Source organism: Euleptes europaea, chromosome 8, assembly GCF_029931775.1.
Source record: "Euleptes europaea isolate rEulEur1 chromosome 8, rEulEur1.hap1, whole genome shotgun sequence".
NCBI lineage: Eukaryota > Metazoa > Chordata > Lepidosauria > Squamata > Sphaerodactylidae > Euleptes > Euleptes europaea.
In genome coordinates this window covers 81,487,897-81,506,894 of record NC_079319.1, presented here as the reverse complement: position 1 = coordinate 81,506,894, position 18,998 = coordinate 81,487,897, and the positions used below count along the sequence as shown (strand labels likewise).

At 44.3% G+C, this 18,998-nt stretch overlaps 1 protein-coding gene across 1 annotated transcript in view; it reads left to right on the top strand.

Annotated features, from left to right (window-relative positions):
- The first annotated feature begins 4,995 nt into the window (after positions 1–4,995).
- Positions 4,996–18,998, top strand: part of GMDS (GDP-mannose 4,6-dehydratase) — a 415,034-nt gene continuing 401,031 nt past the window's right edge. The window contains exon 1 of the mRNA XM_056854322.1: positions 4,996–5,106. Coding sequence (XP_056710300.1) covers positions 4,996–5,106 — 111 coding nt within the window. The remainder of the gene's footprint in view (positions 5,107–18,998) is intronic.

Sequence of the window (18,998 nt, the reverse complement as noted above, 5' to 3'; positions counted from 1 at the left end):
CTAAATTTATATAGGAAACAAAAATTAAACATAAATCAAAATAATCTATGAAGCAAATGTAGAAGATAATCCATCGAAAGGAAGCATCTATCTCTAGTTGTATCAGACACATTAATACAATGAACCATGTGATGGATTTATTTTAGAAGACCTCCTTTTCAGAAGCAGCCTAGTCTACAGGGTTTGCACAGGAAGTCTGATACAATCTTGCCAATTACTAATTATCATGGAGGGAGGCAGAAAGGCATCTTGACTATGTCTAGACTAAACCATAGGCATTCCTTGGAAGACTAACGGAGTACCTCAGCTTAGACTCAAAACAGTAATTTACCTCAAAAATAAGTAATTTGAGATATTTGAAAATTAGTTTAGAGCCAGAGAACTGCAAAGAACCAACGGATCAGTAGCTAAAGACATTCTGGATTTTATGAGACATACAGAAGATGTCGCTTAAGGGCAGAATGAAAAAAAAAGAATACTATGCGCAGGGCTAATAGATATTACAATATGATTATGGGGGGAAGCAAGTTTTCAGATTATTTTAATTATTTTCATCATCCATTAATGAACTGTGCTCTTGCAATGAATGTAGCTAGAATGTGCTTCAAACTGATCAACTTTCTAAAGACGTTCAGAAAAAAAAAGAGTTCTATTTTGGTCCTTATCAGTTACAGTCTACTCTGGATCCTAATATTCATAAGCCATTCCACTCAGGGTTGCCAAGGGGCCTGGAGTTCCCCCTGAATTACTACTGATCTCCAGACTGCAGACATCAATTCCCCTGGAGGAAATGGCGGCTTTGTAGCTGTCATCACATCCATGATAAACTCCCCCACCCCTCCTCAAACTCCACCCTCAAATCTCTAGGAATTTCCCAACTCAGATTTGACAATCCTAATTCTACCCTACTGGAGCTACATCCTCACCCACTCTAATCTGCAACCCCTAATCATTTTAATTCATGGTGCTGGTTCTTACCACTTCATGACCTAGGACCGATTTTCTTGCAATATTGTCTCTCCCAGAATGTTCTTATGTGGTAATTGTGTTCCTTTGGCCAAGGTTTGCTTATAGGCAAGTCCAAACAGCTCCTGCCTATTCATGTGCGTTTTCTATAGGTAAAGGTCCCCTGTGCAAGCACCGGGTCATTCCTGACCCATGGGGTGACGTCACATCCCGATGTTTCCAAGGCAGACTTTGTTTGCGGGGTGGTTTGCCAGTGCCTTCCCCAGTCATCTTCCCTTTACCCCCAGCAAGCTGGGTACTCATTTCACCGACCTCGGAAGGATGGAAGGCTGAGTCAACCTTGAGCCGGCTACCCGAAACCGACTTCCGTCGGGATCGAACTCAGGTCATGAGCAGAGCTTTTGACTGCAGTACTGCAGCTTACCACTCTGAGCCACGGGGCTCCTTCACGTGCGTTTTCTATAGCAGCTCCCATATTGTGGAATGGTTGCATCCACTCCGTTAAACGTTAGGAAACTATGTAAACTATGTTTAGGAAACTATGTTTAGGATGGTTTTTCATTGACAGATAAAGGGATGTAGAGGGCATTGGAAGTTTTTGTCATTGTAAACTTTTAGTCTTTGACCTTGGTTGCTTTAATGATTTTATAATGACATTATTTTACACTTGTGTAAGCTGACTGGAGTCCAGAGAAAGGCTGATAAAAAGCACACGAGATTAATTAATAAGTTCTTAAAATATTTGAGTTTTGCAACCAGTTACTTAAAAGCTATATACAGTATGTTGCACTACAGAAATATTACTTCCTCAAGTATACCCCAATACACTGAGGAATTCTAATCAGAAATCTTTATATAGTACTTGTAATTCAAAGTATCACAGATGTTACTATTAAACCTGAACTGACAAATATTGCATCAAGAATCAATAACTGATTGGGTGGAAAGGCACCATAAAAACATTTTAAATAAATAAAAATACATTAAAAAATAAACTTGTTGAAAATTAAAAGGAAATAGTATTTTCATTAATATAAGGAACATTTGTTTTTTAAATTTACTTCATTTGGGGACCGTTGTAGCTTATATCATTCTCTTCTGCATTTCAACCTCAAAGTAAAATGGGTCTGGGACACAGTAAATGTTTCCCTGAGAGAAGGGGTGGTCGTTCCTGCCTTGAAGCGAGCTGCGATGCATCCACTTCTAAAGAAACGTACTCTGGACCCAGGAGAATTGAATAACTATTGTCTAGTTACAAATGTACCACTCTTCAACAAAGTGATTGAATGAGTGGTGGCTGGCTAACTTCAGGGATTCCTGAATGAAGCATTTTGTTTTGAACCTGGGTGTCCCCAATCCTGGACTGACTTTCTAACCAGTATACCATACATAGATTACATAAAAAACATAACACCAGGATTTAAAATATCTCTTTATTATGCCCCAACCTGGAAGACCCAGGCTTGCCTGACCTTGTCAGATCTTGGAAGCTAAGCAGGGTCAGGCCTGGTTAGTACTTGGATGGGAGACCCCCAAGGAAATTAAGGGTTTCCATGCAGAAGAATGCAATGGAAAACTACCTCTGAACATTTTTTGCCTTGAAAACCCTATGATGTCACCATAAGTCAGCTGCAACTTGATGGCACGTTCCACCACCATTCACTGAATGCACATATTTGTATTCTTGATCCAGATCTGGCTAGTCACTGGAATTACGAAGCTGCACTACTTGGAGAAACAGAGATCCCGAAAGAAAGAAAGCAGTTTCTGACTCAAGACATGTCACATATACAAATTTCTATGAAAGCACAAAGTCCAATGCAATAGCTTATCAAACAAAAGCACAAATTCCAATGCAATAGCTTATCAAACAAAAGCTATTAACAAATACAGAAAGTCCAATGCAACAGCTTATCAAACAAAAGCTACCCATAAGAGCAGGGGCCACGTTTATAAAACTTTGAAGCAATACGATGACAATCATCTAAAGCACTAGCCTAGGGTCAAGCTTCAGGTTAAAGGATTTTTAAAAGTATTGTTTGCAGATGTTAGCAAGTTTATTTCCACTTATTGAAAAGTTTTTACTTCTGTAAGCATCCTGCTGAAGACACAGGCGCAGGCCAGGCTTCCCCCCCATTACTTGGCAACGTCTCCCCCTCCCAAAGAAGCCCCTTCCAAAGCAACCATTTCTGTTCCATTTAGGCCTGGGTTACATGTAAAGGAGGAGGAGGTAGTAAAATAGGCTGCGGCATTCTAGTTTTGCATATTCCTTCAGATTAAAAACAAGCAACACCCCCTCCCCGCAATGCAAATCGAGCACAGCAGAGAGAATGTTTCGACCTCCTGGTTTTCTATCCTAGGGAGTTTTTAAAGTGCTTTAAAATGGACTCCTCCAGCTTCAGTCTGGCCGCACATTAGGAACGGACTCTCATCTCAGCCCCATCCTACTCGCAGCCTGCGACTATATCCTCCCCCCAACATTTTCCTACTCCCATCAAAGCTTTCCTTCCACTCACCTGATCTTCCAAAAAAATATCCCTAACACTCCGGAAATGACGTTGTTAAGTATTATACCGGAATCAATATTGACTCAGAGATCCTTTTTAATATATGCCACCATAGCCGCAAGATTGGTATATGCAGCAAAATGGAAATTGTCAGAGGTGCCGGATAAGACTGACTGGATAAATAAAATGTTGGAACTAGCAGAAATGGCTAAACTTACAGCATTAGTAAATCAGAAGGAAAATATGGAATTTGTGGGAGGATGGGAGGCTTGGACAACCTATTGTATAAATGAATTTAATTTGGGAAGTATCAAAGGCTATGTTTTGAGCTCATTCAAGTGATCAAAGTAGAAATAATGATAAACTTAGTTGTTAAGACCGTGAGATATGTAATTAAATATATAAACGACATAAAATGAGTTAGAATCTGAATGCAAAGGGGAGAACAGAGATACTAAAGAGATAAGAGGAGGGAGAGGGGAAGTCAATAAGGAAGAATTGTAATGATTAGAGAAAAATGGTTTATGTTGTATGATTTTGTTGATTGGAGGGTTGATGTTAAAGTGATCTAATTAAAATAATAATAATAATAATAATAATAAAAAGCTTTCCTTCCACCCACGTGCTACTTCTGGGCTGCATTTCGCTCCTCCAGTCGCGGGCAGCGTTCTGCGCATGCGCCCGCCTCTTCTCAGGAACACTAATACCGCGCATGCCCTCTCGCTTCCCTCCTCTGTGCCAGGAAGTCGGCTGTCTGGCTTTCATACACCGACGTCCGTTAGTGCGTGATGACGCCACCACCGATTGGAGTACGTGGCGAACAGGAGGAGGAGCTCGTCGAGCTCCTCCTCCTGTTCGCCACGTACTCCAATCGGTGGTGGCGTCATCACGCACTCTCACTCGCAGGGGGTGGGGGCCGCCTGCCGCTTTCACCTGAAGGGGGCGGCGGGAAGGAAAAGCGACAGAGAGAGAGAGAGAGAAAAAGAAAGTGACGCCTTTTCTGATTGGTCGGGAGAGGCTGCCTGTCAGGGTCCGCGGGCTCGTCCCGCCCTTCACCCCGCCAAGGCAGCGACTCGCAGCGGAGCCGCGGCCGGAGCGCGAGACTTGAAAGGCCGTTACTGAAGCGCTGCTTCGAGTAGCGCTCCGGCCCCCCCCCCAAAAAAAATAGGGGGTGGCGGTGGGGAGTTATTAGGCTTGCCCAGCCCCTGGAGCACGAGAAGGGGGGGAAGAAAGGACCAACGGGGCGCGGAGAAGCCCCCACACCCGCACCCCCCCTCACAACCTTCCCCGCCACCTTAAAACTACGCAGACCCCACCTCGCCACATTCGGTTTATGTCCGCCCTACAGCAGATCCTATAAGCTCCCCTTCCTCCAGTGGCCCTAAGTCGACCTCGGGGCGTGGTGGGAGCGCTCCCAGACACACCCTCTTCCTCGCGCCGCTGGGCCTCGCGTTTCTTTACCGTTGGTGCCACAGCAACCGCCGCCGCCGCCGCCTCTGCTGCCCCTCCCCCCGCCAGGTGCATGGCACATCCGCTGCAGCAAGACACCTGCTCGGCCTCTGGGCTGGAGGAAGGCGACTGCGGAGGAATGAGTCTCAGGAAAGTGGCTCTCGTCACTGGCATCACCGGCCAGGTAAGCCTGACCTGCAGTGTGCTGTGGAAGATTCCCTCTTACCGTCTTCTTTGGTTTAATAAAAGTGAAGGTTGGGAAAGAAGTGTGCACCAGGAAGCAAATAGCTAAGTGTGATGCTATGTGTGTGGTTCTGAAAGTGGCTTTCATCACTGGCCTCACTGGCCAGGTAAGTCTGACCTGCAGTGTGCTGTGGAAGATTACCTCTGGACGTCTTCTTGTTTGGTTTGATGAAAGTGAAGTTGGGGAAAGAAGTGTGCACCAGGAAGCAAATAGCTAAGTGCGATGCTATGTGTGTGGTTCTGAAAGGGGCTCTCGTCACTGGCCTCACTGGCCAGGTAAGCCTGACCTGCAGTGTGCTGTGGAAGATTCCCTCTTAACGTCTTCTTGTTTGGTTTAGTAGAAAAGAGCAAGAGTCCAGTAGCACCTTAAAGACTAACAGAAATATTTTCTGGAGCCACAGCTCACTTCTTCAGTATCTGAAAATATTTTTGTTAGTCTTTAAGGTGCTACTGGACTCTTGCTCTTTTCTACTACTGCAGACAGACTAACACGGCTACCCACTGTGAATTGTTTGGTTTAATAAAAGTGAAGTTGGGGAAAGAAGTGTGCACCAGGAAGCAAACAGCTAAGTGCGATGCTATGTGTGTGGTTCTGAAAGTGGCTCTCGTCACTGGCCTCACCGGCCAGGTAAGCCTGACCTGCAGTGTGCTGTGGAAGATTCCCTCTTGACGTCTTCTTGTTTGGTTTGATGAAAGTGAAGTTGGGGAAAGAAGTGTGCACCAGGAAGCAAATAGCTAAGTGCGATGCTATGTGTGTGGTTCTGAAAGTGGCTCTTCTAAGCACAATCGGCCTCCAACCTCAGGAATGGGCTGTTAGTTAAAAAATAAAATGCTCAGTTTAGGTATATGTAGTACAAAAATGTCAGCATCTCATTGGAGACAATCAGTTTAATGTAGGCTCTAGCTGAAACTGAACATTATACGTGGAGAAACATTTCCTTTGAGAAATACATTTGTATTGACAGAGTTGGTTATGACACTTATGAGGTGGTTTTTCTACTTGCATGATATACTTAACAGTTACACTTCCTTGACTGTTATCACCTACATTGTTTGAATTAAGCAGGATGTATGCCGGATTCCTAGCAGCAGTATATGATTTACAGGATTGCAAATCAGCATTGAAGGCTTGCTGTCAGAACAGATTATTTCTTCAGAAATGTATATGCTCAGAACTTAATGTGTCTGTAAGGGCTAGACTGTAAATACATTTAAGTTATAAAACATGAGAAAGAAGCTGTGACACCCTTTCCCACTCAGGTGCCCTACCACCCTCCACAACCTCTGTCACACATATTCAGAGGGATAGATAGGTCAGGCAGTCACAGTTCACCACCCATCTCACCTCTTTTAAAACATGTAGACTGCCCTGACCTTTTCATACACAAGATTCCCCATCACAGAGACACCACTAGACAGGGTAGCCTAGGCCCTTTCAACAATCACCCCTCACTCAGGCACTGCACACATCAGTTGCGGATTGAGACTCAACTATTGTTTCAGTCACATGCTGCCAACATTTGCTCATATCCATATGATTTTCCTATCATTCTGAGGATTTTGTAGTGATTGTAAGAAGAAAGGAATTGATCTTAATCCTAAACACACAAATGTGGAATAGGTGTGATTGATTTATAGCAACCTGCCTGCTGCTATAAAGTCAGTACTTAGAAAGGGCACCATAAGGAGATGGTTGTCTGAGGAGTATAACTGGTGCATGAGCGTGTACAGGGAGATAAGCTTGAGGGCCCATGAAAGGCTTTAAAGGTAATAGCTTGCACTGGGGCCTGAAAGCGAATAGGTTACCAGTGCAATTGATGTAGCACTAGATTAACATGTTCCAAGTGGCTAGGATTTCAGAAATCTGAACAAAATATGACATTCTAAACAGTGTATGGTATTACATAAGTAGAAATACAATCTTGCACGGAGAGCAAGATAATGCATACAGCAACATACCGTACACGAGAGTATAGTCCACAGATCCCTTCCCTTCCTTGAGACATCTCCTGAACCCTTCTGTGATAAAATTCACCTGCCACATTTATAAATGTTGGACAGTTAACATGCATGGGCATGTCCAGCTAGGAAAATTCTACAAATTCATCTGTTCCATGTGTTCTTATATGCTTCTATATGGCCTATGAGTAAAGGTCTGTGACAGTATTACAGCTGCAGTGTTATGTCCAGGTAGAAGGATTTCTGGTAGGTCCAGAAATAGTCTGGAGGTTGAAACTTTTTGCCACTGATGAGTATGCTGGGTTAGACTGGGCAGGGTTCAAAACTCTAATCCCACACACGCTGGTAGTAAGCACCTCATTGAATCTAGTGGGACTTAGTTTTGAGCTAATCTGTATGTGATCAGACTGATCATCACAAACTGCAAGGACCCTGATATTGGAAAAGCTATTTAATAATCCGCTGATCTCAGTTTTTGAATAGAATACTCTATTCTTTCCTACAGGAGAGCACAAAGGTATGAGTTCCATTAACATAAATCGGGAGAAAATAAAACAGGTTAGACCAGGGGTGTCAAACATGCGGCCCACAGGCCAGATCCGGCCCCCAGAGTGCTGTTCTCCAGCCCGAGAGCCAAGGCAGCCAGTCCCCACTCCCCCTCCCTTTATGGGTTTACTGGGGCTGCGGAGGCCCCGTTCGCCCAGCCATCTCCTCTGCTGCTTACCAGGCGCAGCCAGGCCCCAAGGGCCTGGAGCGCCTTCTATTCCCCCGCCGCCGCCTCTTACCTGGCACAGCCAGGCCCCGCAGGCCTGGAGCCCCTTCTATTCCCCCCTGTTGCCTCTTACCAGGTGCAGCCAGGGCCCATTTGCCTGGAGCGCCTTCTATTCCCCCGCCGCCGCCTCTTACCGGGTGCAGCCAGGCCCCGCAGGCCTGGAGCCCCTTCTATTCCCCCCGCTGCCTCTTACCTGGTGCAGCCAGGGCCCATTTGCCTGGAGCGCCTTCTATTCCCCCCCCCCCCGCTGCCTCTTACCAGGCGCAGCCAGGGCCCATTTGCCTGGAGTGCCTTCCATTCCCCCCCCCCCCCGCTGCCTCTTACCAGGCGCAGCCAGTGCCCATTTGCCTGGGGCGCCTTCCATTCCCCCCCCGCCTCTTACTGGGTGCAGCCAGGCCCCGCGGGCCTGGAGCGCCTTCCATTCCCCCCGCCTCCTCTTACCGGGAGCAGCCAGGCCCTGCAGGCCTGGAGCGCCTTCCCTTCCAACCCCCTGGTCGGGAGTCCCCATTGAGAGGCCAAGTCAACCACCATGAAAGCTAATGACCAGAGGCCAGGTCTACCCATTGGCTTTCATAGTGGTAGACCAGGCCTCCCGACGGGGACTTCCCCCCCCCCCAACTTTCCCCCCCTGGAGGCCAGGTCTACCCATTGGGTTCTATGGGCCTCTGCAGGCCAGGTCTACCCAGTGGTTGGGTAGGTGGTAGATCTGGCCTCCAGAGGCCCATAGAAACCAGTTGGTAGACCTGGCCTCCACGGGGGGGGGGGGTCCCTATTGGGAAGCCAGGTCTACCACCATGGGTAGACCTGGCCTCCAGTTCTCTTTCGGGCCACTACTGGTATTTATTTATTTGTTATGCATGCTCAGCCCGACCAAGAATCATTTATGTTATATCCGGCCCTCCTCACAAATGAGTTTGACGCCCCTGGGTTAGCTAGTTTAAGTACTTGGGATTACTTTTCCGTTACAATGCAAGTTGGGTCTTTCAGCGTAAGCATGTAATACATTAGCAAAAAACAGCATGCAGGCAGTAGCCCACTTTTTCTACACAAAGGGTAGCCAATATGTGCCCGCAGCGCTTAAAGTTTTTAATGCTAAATCATGTTCCCAACTACTCTACAGAATTCCAGTCTGGATCAATGGATTTAACCAGGCTGTGGAATATCTTCAATCCTCTTTCCTGTGTTGGATCTTCAGAATTCCAAACTCTGTACCATACATGGCAAACTGTTTAGAAACCAACCAAAGACTAGTAGAAACTAGAGCATGGCTGCTAACGATTAAATTTTGGTTGCATTTGCTTTTTAAGTCTGATCCAACTAGTTTTACCTACTTCATGTTAACTGAACATCAGTCCTCTAAATGGCTAAGTTACATTGAGCAAAAAATAATTTAATTAGGTATCCATTTAGATTTGCTTGTACTGGTCTCTGCAGCATCTGCATTTAAAATAATAAAAGGCCGATTCCTAGACATAGAATTACAGGAACTAAATTGTGCAGCCAGGAAAACCTGTTCCCTTGCAAATCTCGGGATCCCACTATCTTACTTTAACCACTTGGTAAGCGCCTTACTTTTGCCACTTGGTTACCGTATTTTCCGGCGTATAAGACGACTGGGCGTATAAGACGACTCCCAACTTTTCCAGTTAAAATATAGAGTTTGGGATATACTCGCCGTATAAGACTACCCCTCTTCCAACGCACTCCAAATAAAAATTAAAAATAACTTCCTGCTCCGCTTCCCCCTCCCCGGAAGGACGGGGGGTGGGAGGGGACAAGAAGGGCTTTCCCCGCGCGGCTGCTTGGACCGGGATGGGGGGGGGGAGAGGCACAAAGGCAGGCATGGCGGCCGTCACGGGGACGGAGGAGGGGGGTTCCTGCGGCACCCATGCGGGGAGGAGGGATTCTCCTTCCTTTTCCTCCCTAGCTTCTGGAGCAGGGGTCCTCAAAGGGCTTTTTTCCAGCCCGGGAACCAAAAAAGCCAGTCCCCCCTTGCCCCCCTCCCCAGAGCTTTTCTGGGCTTCCTGGCCGCGTGCGCCCAGCCGGAAGCCTCCCTCCCGCCCCAGTCGCCCCCTTCCCTGCTCCCTCTCCCTCTCCCTCTCCAGCCCCAAACCCCCTTTTCTGGGCGAGCTAGGCATCTTGCCGCCTCGCATGCCACCCAGTCGCCTCCTTCGCCCTCTCCCACCCTCCCCGGCCCCAAACCCCCTTTCCTGGGTGCACGAGACGTCTTGCCGCCTCGCACACCGCCCAGTCGCCCCCTTCGCCCTCTCCCTCCCAGGCCCAAAATCCCCTTTCCTGGGCCCGGTCGCCCCCTTCTCTTCCGCAGCACGCCCCACCGGGAGACTTCTCCCATTGCCTAGCTTTGTGGCTGGGCCTGGCCTCCTCGAGCTCCATGCAGAGGCGCCTGGTCCTTCGGGGCCCTCCACGATGCAGCCCAACATGGCCCTGGCATTCCTGTTTTGGCTGCAGTTGGGCAGCGTTCTCACGGCTCGGGGCTCTCTCTCCTCCTGGGGATATCCTTGTGGCCTGGAGGTAATTGTAAGGACCCCTTGGGGGGGGGTCCTGGGCATATCTCCAGGGAGAAGAAGAAAAAGACTTGTGGCCATTGATGCATGGGAGGTTTTGCCTTGGATTTGCCGCTCTCCAGATGCACATTTCCCCCATCCGAATTCTCAGAACTCAAAAGTAAGCTCCCCCACCCCCGGGCAGAGTTTGGAGAATTCAGATGGGGAAAATGTGCATCTGGAGAGCTGCAAATCCAAGGCAAAACCTCCCGTGCATAAATGGCCTTGGTTTTTACATGCCGACTTTCTCTACCACTAAAGGGAGACTCAAATTGCCTTACAATCCCCTTCCCATACCCTCCCACAACAGACGCCCTGTGAGGCAGGTGGGGCTGAGAGAGCTCTAACAGAGCTGTAACTTGCCCAAGGTCAGCCAGCTGGCTTCGTGTGTAGGGGTGGGGAAACCAACCTCCGCTTCTCACGTGGAGGAGTGGGGAATCAAACCCGGTTCTCTAGATCAGAGTCCCTGCTCCAAACCGCCACTCTTAACCACTACATTTGTAAGGCACAGGCACTTGCCGCAGACTCCAGCCTCTTTATTCCCCATTAACTCGCCTCTGTGCGTGCGTGTGGAGAGGGCAAGGGAGGCTGGGGCAGGGGCGAGGCTGCGTCTGCCGCAGAGCGAAGGGGGAAGGTCCGGGCTCGGGAGGAGGATGCTTTTCAAGAGAGCCTCCTCTCGCCGCTTCCTCCTCCTCTCCCGCACACGCGGGGAATTTGTTCATATTTTTTTCAAACTATAGTCCGGCCCCCAACAGTGTTTGAGGGGCAGTGAACTGGCCCCCTGTTAAAAAAGTTCTGGAGCCTTCAGGAGAGGCGCTTCGTGGCTTAACGGCCCCTTCCCCCCCCCCCGCTCTTGGGATCTTGCACGTGGCAAATGGAGGAGAGGGAGAGAAAGCAGAACACCCCTCTTCGCCATTCAAAGCGGCTTAGTGGCAGGGGACGGTCTGCTGATCGCCAGGCTGGAGCATGGTGCGGCTGCAGTTGTGACGCCGGAGCGGGTGGGCAGGAGCCAGGAGGCGGAGAAGGACGCAGGGAGAGCGGCCACCCCAGCCCCGGCCAGCCAGCCGCCTGCCTGCCTTGCGCTGCCGCCGGAGTGCTGCTGAGCGCTTCCCTCCGTGCGCCCCGGCGCGCCTGGCTCCGACTCCCAGCCGGGCAGCGACCGCCCTCGCTGGCTCGCCTCCCCTCCCTCCTCCGGCGGACATGGACATTCTCCAGTCCGGCTCGGAATTCAGCACCCGCCCTTATATACCCGGCGTATAAGATGGCCCCTGACTTTTGAGGAGATTTTCCTGGGTTAAAAAGTCGTCTTATACTCCGGAAAATATGGTAATTTGCAACAACAAAGAGCTTTTTGCAAGGTTTAAAGTCTTACCCTCAGCTGTACTTTTTTGGGAGGTTTCAGAAATTCCCATATTCTAAAAGATTCTATCCGTGCAGTATAAGCAGTGTAGAATCACTACAACATTTTTTTTTTTATTGTATTGCCCTTTCTATGTTGACATCCATGCTAAATTTCTTAAGTCACTCTTAGATGAATGGAATGGAGTTTCGGACAATTGTAAAGTTCAGTTTTTTGTCTCTTGGCAAAACTCTGATATAATGGATAGGGCAGCAAAATTTCTACAGCTAGTGATGAGGCTTTGAAAATCTAACTTGTGATCCTATCTGGTTCTAGCTTTTGTTCTCCTTGTTTTTTAGCCCCCATATTAATTGCATAAATGTCAATAAAGGTGTTGTTGAATTCCATTACTGGAGAGTGTATTTTTTATTTTCTATTTTTAAACGATGTAGTTTTTTTTGGGGGGGGGGGAGATAGATTTTGCCCGTTCAGATATTAGAGAATTTACATTTCTCCATTTCAGGTTATGTGATAAGTTCTATTGCTCTCTGGCTAGTTCACAAGGTTTTTTTTTTTAATAATTTTTTTAAGTTTTCAGGGTACAGAAGGGAAAACATGGGAAAGGGAGACAGAATAAAATCCAGACATCACTTCTTGCCCACCTCTAGCGCAACTGCAACCCTCAGCATGTTCTTGGTTGAGGCCCAGATTCTTTTCTTAAATAAGACCATCACCGTTACTTTACTAATACCGCTACTTCTGTTTGGTTGTGTGCCATTTCTCATTTGTTATTATTAAGAATTATAATTAAGCCTTTTAACTTCTAAATCTTTTTCTACTTCTTCAAAACATACTTTATACTGTTTGATTTATCAAATATATTTCAGACTAATTCTAGATAATCATAACTCTCTCCTTGTCTGTCGCAGTGTATCTGACACTATTATTTATAACAAAGGAACAGTGAAAGATCATAAATATCTATCATAAAAGGGTTGCCAGCTTTGTTTGTGTTCATCAGTCATCTTGTATTGAATCAAAGCTGAAAGACTTGACATAGATGCGTATTCATGCATTTTTGTAATCACAGTGTTAGTTCAGGTGTCTCCTTGTCTTTCCATGTCATTGCAAACAGTTCTCGCCGCCGTCATCACATATTGATACATCTCCTTATGCTTCGATTGGATTTGAGTTGGAATTATTCCCAACAGAAAGTACTTGGCTTCTCGTTCAAAATTCGTTTGTGTCTACTCTTGTATCTCTTTGTGTATTAGCTTCCAATACTTTTGTGTTTTCTTACATGTCCACCATTGATGGGAAAAGGTTCCTTCCATTTCTAAACATTTCCAACAGTTGGCTTGGTTAGATTTATATATCCTTTGTAAGTCTTTCGGGGCATAATACCATCTGTAAAACATCTTGTACCAATGCTCCTTTACTGCTTGTGATCTCGAGAATTTGATTTCTACTTTCCACATTCTCTCCCAAGTCTGCATTGGAATGATCTCTCCAATAGATGCTGATCTGAGCACCACGTTTCTTGGGGGCTCCCGAGAGAACCAAGAAACGTTTGAACTTGGGGGCAAATTTTTGCACCCCACCCTGGTTCTAATTAGTGGACCGAGGAACAGGAACACCCCTGCTGCCTTCAAGAGCGGTCTGACCCCCAGTTTTGCTGAGAGAGTCTTCGGACGACTCTCGGAATCCTGGAAGAGGTCCTGCCGGCCTGAGGGGGAAACACTGCTGAAAACGTCTCTTTGGAATTAGGCTCAGATCTCCCCTATCACCATCTAAGCAACTACACAGAAGCAAGAATACCTAAAATCTGAGTAAGTTAAAAGAACTCTCTTGTTTTACCTGGATCTGGAAGCACCGGGAGATGGCTAAATACATCTGCCGAATCTGTCTCTCCCACTTAATGTTTAAATGACTCTTTGAAAACAAGAAAAGATCAGATAAATCGGCAGGAATCTTATCAATTTGATCGGTGGGAAGACACAACAACTAAGATTTTTTGAAAGACGTTTCTGCTACCAATCAGAAACTACGACATATAAAGAGGAGGGAGGAGGAGTAATCCCCCCACATCGCGAGGTGTCATCTTTCTAACTACACTAAGTCTCCCTGCCACGTCCTTCCTGGAAATAATCTATCATCGTGAGAGTAGCAGAGAACTTGGAATCGGAAGTGTGGCATCATCGTTCAACCATGGAACGTTTGATTAAACAGCTGGATCAATTTTCTGCTATGGGGATCTCCTTTATTGACTTTGAGATGGAAGAAACTGCAACGCAGATCTACTCTGAAGATCATTCACCAGCAGAAGAAATCTTACCAACAACTTCCAAGGATGCTCTTTGATGTCTAGTCTTAATGAAGAAAAGAAAAAAAAATGCTGGAAATTCCGGACAAAGGAACTGATTTAAAAGAGTCTGGCTTGTCTTTTGGAAGGGATTAAACAGGAATTGGTTAAAAGGCTTGGTTTTAATGGAAATGAAATAACATAAGATATCAATATACTAGAAATATGATTTGTATAAAAATAAGTGTTTGGGAGAAATGGAGGGTTTACAAAATAATTAATTTTTAATGAAAACAACTAAATGTTTCCTATTGTTCTAATCCATTTATTATTAGTGAGATTTACTAATTTTTTTCTTTTCTTCTTTTATATGATTGTATTAATCGTTAATCATTCTCTCTTTAAAGAATATAAATGCCAAAGAGATTGATAATAATATTAAGATTAGAAGTTTATGCAAAAGAGATTACTAATTAATCAATAGATGGAGGGAGGTATAGGGGAAGTCAATATATTTTTGATCATGCTTAACAATGTTTTTTATTGCATTTTATATTTTATTCTTTGTTTATACTAACTCTTGAACTTTGTGTTTAATAATTTTGAAAAATAATAAAAAATGATTTTTAAAAAAGGAATAATCTCTCCAATCAATCTTTCACCATTCAGATCTTCACTTGCTCTGATGCGGTTTCTGAAGCCAACAGCATTTTGTATATTTTGGACAGAAGGTGATCTTGTGTTTTTGTAACCATAAGTTCAAATTCCGTGGGTTTTCTCTGCTTCGAACTCTGTATATAGTCCGTTCTTAAAGCATGTATAATTTGGTGAAACGTAAACCAAGATATCGTAACATTTTATTCCTGTAGTTCCTGTAATGATTTTATCTGTCCATCTTTTTTAATCAAATCATTGTAAGTGAGATAGTCATTTCTGTTTCTGCTGGTATAGTCTGTATATGCCTCTGTTGGTGACATCAAACCGGGTGGAGAAGGGCTAATAGATCTTTTCAATGAGTTCCAAACTTTCAACATCTGATTTGTTAAGTTCTCGGTGTTGATAGTCTGCTGTATTTTTGTAGATTTTTTTGACCACAATAGGTGATGAAATCCAAATTCAAGATCCACTTTTTCTAGTCTAATCGTCTGGTCTTCTGGATGTAAAATCCAATCTGTCAACGCCACCAGAGTTGCTGCTTGGTGATATAGTTTGAGATTTGGCAAACCGACTCCGCCTCTGCTTTTCTCATCTTGCAAGACTGCGAATCTCATTCTTGGTTTCTTGTCATTCCAAACAAATTTGTTGATAGTCCGTTGCCATTTAGACATTGTTGTTGAATTTATGTAAATTGGTAATGTCTGAAACAAAAAATTAAGTATTGGCATAACATTCATTTTCACCACTGCTATTCGGCCCATCCAAGAAATTTGAAGTCTGCTCCATCTTTGAAAATCTTCTATTTTTTTCCATACTTCTTTTAAATCAAAGAGTGTGTCTGTCCCAACAGGTATTTTTACGCCCAGATATTTAACACTTTTTAGGTGTGAGACATTGAAAAGTGTTTTGAATGTCTGTTCTCTCTTTGGCAGAGACATTATACAGAGTCATGTTTGTTTTGGTTTTGTTAAGTTTGTATCCAGAATAATAGCTAAACAAGTCTATCTGCTGCTTTATTTCCTTTAATGAAGTCTTTGGTTTCCAACATATTAACACCACATCGTCTGCATAACTTCTTATTTTGTATTCCTGATCTTCATATTTTAACACTTCTATTTTAGGGTCCGATCTTATCTTGTTTGCAAGCATCTCCATAGCTAAACTGAACAGTAATGGTGACAATGGACAGCCCTGTCTTGTTCCATTTTGTATCTTTAGTTGATCACTTAGCATCCCATTGATCAACAATCTTGCATTTTGGGACTTCCGGTGGTGCCGTTGGAGAGAGCACTCCATTTCCCCAGGTTGTCCTGGGAGAAATCCAAGTTTGCGTTGTTTTTGGGGGTACATAGATACCCCAATCCGACCCTTGCAAGTGGGTTGGAAAGCAGGAACTCCCTGCAGCCCGCAAACGCGGTTTGACCTCCTAGGTACTCTGAGGGGGCTTTTTTAAGCCCCTCGGAGTCCTAGACGCCGGTCCTGCGAGGGCACTAGGGAAGGACATCGCCAAAACGCAACTTTGGCAGCAAGCTCTACCCTCCACCGCCTTAATACCAACATAAGGACTACATAAAGAAAAGAACCTCACCTCTTGACACCCAAGTGAGTACAAAAGAACTCTTCGTCTACTTACTAGAAATTTGAACAGACGGGAGGCTGATAAGAATATTTCTGGGACCCCCACCCCTCCATAATCCGAACTGAAAAAGTTTGATCTGAGTTAGTCATCGGGATTAGCGACAGGAGCCTTATCGGATCGATCAGCCTAAACCATAACAAAGAGTCGGAAGGATACCTTTTAGACTGACAAGAATTATCACCAATGAGAGGTCCGAAGGAAGGGGAGGGTGATTTCTCTTCCTGATTTTCCGGCGAATTCCTGCCACGTTTGCAGTAAGGGAGTGCCTGGAACGGAAGACTCTCTATAACACCCTCTCTATCATTGGAACTAAAACAACAGGAAGTAGCCGCGGGACTGAATATCCGTCGCACTCGAGTTACTTTCAAATCATTCCTGAAGGAATAACCATCGAGAAGAGGCGATAGAAGGTCTGCAGCACTAGTAACTTCCTGTTTACTTCCTGATTAATCCGATCTAGAGCGACCGAAAAAACTCACTGGTATTTTAAAACTTTAAAATGCAATTTTAAAGCCAATTTCGACTCTTTTCAACCCGAAAAAATTACTAGGCTGATCTTTGAACTATCATCTTTTAACCAGCACCTTAAAGGCCCTGTCGGTGGACATGTATTTTACCAGCTTTTTTTGAATGTAAATGTCTCGACCCCGCTCTGGCTCACTACATAGCCCTGCCTATACTAAATTAAGGGACTCTTTACAAACCTCGACCATGGAAAAAAAGTTACAGGATATGCTAACTAAACAAACTGAGGCAACAAATAAACAGTTTGAACAGATGTCTGCACAGATGGCACAGTTGACTTCTATGATGACAAATCTTGGTCAAGCATCCCAAGCTATTAATCAGAAGTTGGATGTGGTCACTGGAGACTTGAAAGAAGTAAAAACTCAAATGACTGTTATGAAGACAGATATGCAAGCGATGGATGTATCAATTAAGAAAGTGATGGATGAGCACAAGGACACAAAGAAAAAATTAACAAGCCAAGAAAAACAGATTGAAACAATACAAGCGGATCAGATGGCGGCAAAAAATCAAATGGCAATGATGGAGATGAGAGTGAAAGAGACCAACCTTCGTATACGCAATTTTCCAGATATGATGGGAGATAATAAAGAATCTGCAATACCAAATTTGGCCTACTTATTTCAGATAGATGAACAAGAATTAAAACAAGCCATTAATAGAATATACAGGATACCACTACCTGCTAGAATGAGAAGATCTAAGCCAAGAGATTTGATGATAGTGTTCTATGACACCAGAGTTAAAGACAAGATTATGAAGATTCATTATGAAAATCCAGTGTCAGCAGGAGACTCCTCTCTTATACTATTGAAGGATATTCCAAGGCATCTACTTTCACAGAGGAATAACTACAAAGATTTTGTGTCTATACTGAAAGCTAATGGCATCAAATATCGTTGGATTATGCCACAAGGTTTGGCTTTCACCTATAAGGAAGTGAAAACGACAATTCTATCCCAAGCAGATGTGGGGAAATTTTTTGAGAAAATATAAAATGGACCTTAAAGAATTACCTGGAGAGAAGGAGGAAGAAGAAGAGGAAGAAGAAGAAGTACAGGGTGCAGAAGGTGGTACTAAACTATAGACTTTTTATTTTGCTAAAAAATACTACATTATGGCAAAAGCAATTTCTTGGAATGTAAATGGACTGAATGAGAAAACTAAAAGGGCCAGAATCTTCAAATATCTACAGAAATATAAATACTCCCTAATTTGCCTACAAGAAACCCATATAGCTTCAAAGCATAAAAAATACTTGGAGAAACAGATGCTTGGACAAGCATTTATTGCTTCTGCTAAAACTAAAACAAAGGGAGTGGTAATCTATGCCCACCCCAGTCTCTGTCCAGAACTAGTATATAAAGACAATGAAGGAAGAATTGTAATTATCAGAACTAAAATATTGGGACAAAGGACAATAGTGGTTGGAATCTATGCACCCAATGAAGGGAAAAAATCCTTCTATGAAAAATTACATGACCTGATAACCCAGTACGCACAAGACCAAATTTTACTGATGGGCGACTTCAATGGAATTATTCTCCCATCTCTGGACAAAAAATCAAAAGCAAAAGATATCAATGATGGATGCTTGCCTAAAACTTTCTTTGCCATGGCTTCAGAATTAGAATTACAAGACATTTGGAGAACAATGAATACAACAGCTAAAGAATACACCTTTTATTCAGCAAGACACGATTCACACTCCAGAATCGATATGATATGGGCCAGTAAATCAATTTTCACGCAACTACGTAAAATTCATATTTTACCTAGAACTTTTTCTGATCACAATCCTGTTACCTTTGATTGGAACAATAAACAAGCATTTAGATGGCGAATGAACGATAAACTTTTAAAAGACAACAAGATACAAAAGGAATTACAGGTTTTAATGAAAGACTTTTTTGAAATTAACCTTAATGGGGAAACTTCTTTAAATACAGTTTGGGACGCATTCAAAGCTGTTCTGAGAGGTTTTATGATACAGAAACACTCGGCCTGGAAGAAGACTCAATTGCAATTTACAAACAACATACTTTGGAATTTACAAAATTTGGAGCAGAAATT